Below are 3,240 nucleotides of genomic sequence, written 5' to 3' on the forward strand. Positions count from 1 at the left end.
TTCAGCAAAGTACAATAAAATACTACATTTTTAATGTTCTTAAGTAAAGGTAAAACAAACAACTTTTATTTATGAAATGAAGTGCAGTAAAAAGTATGACATTATGCTTTGGAATGTAGTGAAGTAAAGTTAATGGAAATGCAACAAATTTGTATTGGTTTATATTACAAAACGTGTGTGTATACATAAGTTACTTTAAAAAAAAAATAGACATTTAAAGAAAATTAATAATTACAAAAACTCAAAATTATTAAATCTTTAAAATTAAAGTGCACACACAGTTATAAAAAAAAAAAACTCACTTTGTCTTTTGAATTTATGAAGCTTTTTCAGAGACATTTAAAGAAAATTAATAATTACAAAAACTCAAAATTATTAAATCTTTAAAATTAAAGTGCACACACAGTTATAAAAAAAAAAACTCACTTTGTCTTTTGAATTTATGAAGCTTTTTCAGTTTACTTTTCTTCTTTCCATCAATATTTTTTACTTTCTTGGGTCTGGTCAGCTTGAAGCCAGGTCCTGCCCTTGCATCCACCACCTTGGGGGGAAAAAATAAATAAAATATTATTTTCACAATGGCTGTAAGGAAATGGAATATTTCCATTGAAAACAACATAACAGTCTCTTACATGGTTCCAGTTTTTCTTTGATCCATGTGGTAATTTCTTCCAGCGTTTTACCAGCAGCACACAAGCATTGCAGATGTCTCCAACCCGATCCTCTGACAGACTACCAAACATATCCCAATACGAAACAAAAAATTAATTAGCTAGGACAGAATTGATTACACAGATTAAGAAATAAAAACAAATATTTTACTGAAATTGTATTATCCATTACAAAAAAAAAAAAAAAAAAAAGGAATTTCTCATTTTTTGGAATATCAATGGGATTATCCAGCATGATATTATTTGATTCTAAAAGGATTCTCGGCTGATCTCATTAGGACTGGATCCAAATTGTGATAGAAATTCCACCAGCATTCTTTTTGGAATACGTGCGGAAAACACTCACCCGAAGCAGAGTCTGAAGTGTTCCTCATATCTGCTGCTGTCCGTGAACCGAGAACTGGACGACTTGGTTTTGCAAATACAACAGCCTTCGTTGCTGCGGTAAATCTTGGATTTATGGAAGCCGAACATCTTGACGGGCTCTAGACATGAATGGAGAGCGTCATTAAAACAAAGATCTGCACGTTTTGCGCGGGGGATTGAAGGGGGGGCGGTCACAGGAATTCATCTCTTGCACTTGACAATTTCACACCGTTCATTAATGTTGTAGAAGTTATGCAAAACTGCCGAATCACAAGCGTGCGTCTGAATCTGTCGCGTCTGCTGCAATGACCTACTTTTGATGTTTGACAAAAGCTTTTGCTGCATTCACCTTTAACACATGATCATGGACTTGTGAGGAAAAAACTGAACAGCAGAAGCGGTTGTAAAATCGAAAGTACAATTAAATGGGCGCCTCTTCTCAGAGTTTAAGACACGGAAAAGCCGAAACGCATATTTGGAATACAAATATTAAGGTAATAATACCTTCAAAAACGCCTCTCAGACGATCTGTATGCATAACATAAGGCACGCTGCGCGCTTGATGCATCAATACAAACGCGTGAACGTCTGAAAAACCACATCAAACATGCCACAAGCCACTCATTCACGAAGACTCCGTACATTACAAAAGAATTATTCAGAGAAATTATGCCTTATACGACCCACTGTGTATTCTGTATTAGCTCATTCGCACCATGTTTGCATCTATGGAAACCAAAAGAAAAAGGGTAACGTTACGCGGAGGGAGAGCTGTCGTAAATTAACATTTACACGCGTTCTTAAATCAAACGTTGGCGAAGTTGTTTCTAAACCACACATGAAGGGTATCTCGGTTAAAATACGGGTTGAACGCTACCGTCTCGTCCGTCTAAACTTCCACGCAGTGCGAGAGCGCCAAAACGCGCGTCCCATTAACAATAACAGCTAGCCCGTTAGCACGCGACCATGCCACGCTCCACAGCCAAGCGCGCTAAGCCCCATTGTTGATGTAAATAACCGAGCTGTAAAACCACTTACAACACGCTACACACTCCAGGACTGACAGTACGTACAATTAAAATGAAATGCTACATTCGTACTGCTAGTTCGTGACAATAACAAAGGACTTACCGTCAGAAACTTTGAATTCCGTCCGTTTCACTCGTCTGTACTGCGCATGCCTTACTACGGCCACACAGACATACACAGATGAATGGTGGGGGCGGGGCCTGCGTACAAACATTGAGTAAAGAGGTTTGTCGGAGGAAGACCATATAAGGAGCGTAGACGCCACGTTTAAACATTATTTCAACCAATCACTGCACTCCGCTCGTTTGCCATTTAAGAACGTTGCATCCGGGGAAGTACAGAACAGTCCCGTCTCGCACGTATTGTTCGTCTTGTTCTCACTTGAATGTGAGTGAATGGACCCATTTTCCCAAAATATTGTCGCTCGAATGCTTGAAATACGCTACCTTTTGTATTATATTAGCATTATGCTGCATGACATTAAATTGTCGAACGCTCCAAAACGTGCTATAGTGTTTCTGCACGTTCTTTTATTATGACTGAGCTAGTGAAACGCAGTCGCCTTTTTGTAAGCGATATTAATATACTCTTAGTTAAATGTAATACACTTTTTTGTACGCGATATTAGCCTTAAAATGGGTACTTGACACATAAGATGTCCATGAATTTTGAACACCATCTTATTAAAAACAAAGTATCCCATATTGCTCAAGTTCAAGTTTATGACCATTTTTTTTACACTTAAAGTAATACGTTTAAGATTGGAAATTAATATGAATAAGTAAGAGCCTATTTTGGGGTTTCACACATATTTTTGAGTTTTCCTTATTTTTAATCACCTTTCTGCCTTCACTGGTTCATTTTAAATTATATTATTACATTCATTTTAATAATATTAAATATTTTCAGTAGTCACTACTCCAGTCTTCAGTGTCACATGCTACTTTAGAAATCATTACAATATGCTGTTTTTGTGCTCAATAATTTTTGATGCTCAATTATTAAAAATGTTTCTTATCAACGTTGGAAATATTTTGTTTTACAGGATTCTTTGATGAATAAAGTTCATAAGAGCAGCATTAAATTGAAATATATAGGCCTATATATTGTGTGTAAAAATGTCTTGACAGTCACTTGTGATCAATTTAATGATTCCTTGCTATCTATCTATCTA

At 36.3% G+C, this 3,240-nt stretch overlaps 1 protein-coding gene across 1 annotated transcript; it reads right to left on the minus strand.

Moving 5' to 3' along the window:
• Positions 1-316: 316 nt before the first annotated feature.
• Positions 317-2,291, minus strand: LOC107694455 (protein FAM60A-like). Its single transcript, XM_016494147.1, has 5 exons — positions 2,169-2,291; positions 1,018-1,156; positions 633-732; positions 427-541; positions 317-324 (listed from the first exon to the last, which is right to left on the minus strand). Exons 1-5 carry the CDS (start codon positions 2,278-2,280, stop codon positions 317-319), a joined length of 474 nt encoding a protein of 157 aa, XP_016349633.1. The 5' UTR covers positions 2,281-2,291.
• Between the last annotated feature and the right edge of the window lie 949 nt (positions 2,292-3,240).

Source organism: Sinocyclocheilus anshuiensis, unplaced genomic scaffold (genome assembly GCF_001515605.1).
Source record: "Sinocyclocheilus anshuiensis isolate Anshui unplaced genomic scaffold, SAMN03320099.WGS_v1.1 scaffold3099, whole genome shotgun sequence".
NCBI classification, from domain to species: Eukaryota; Metazoa; Chordata; class Actinopteri; order Cypriniformes; family Cyprinidae; genus Sinocyclocheilus; species Sinocyclocheilus anshuiensis.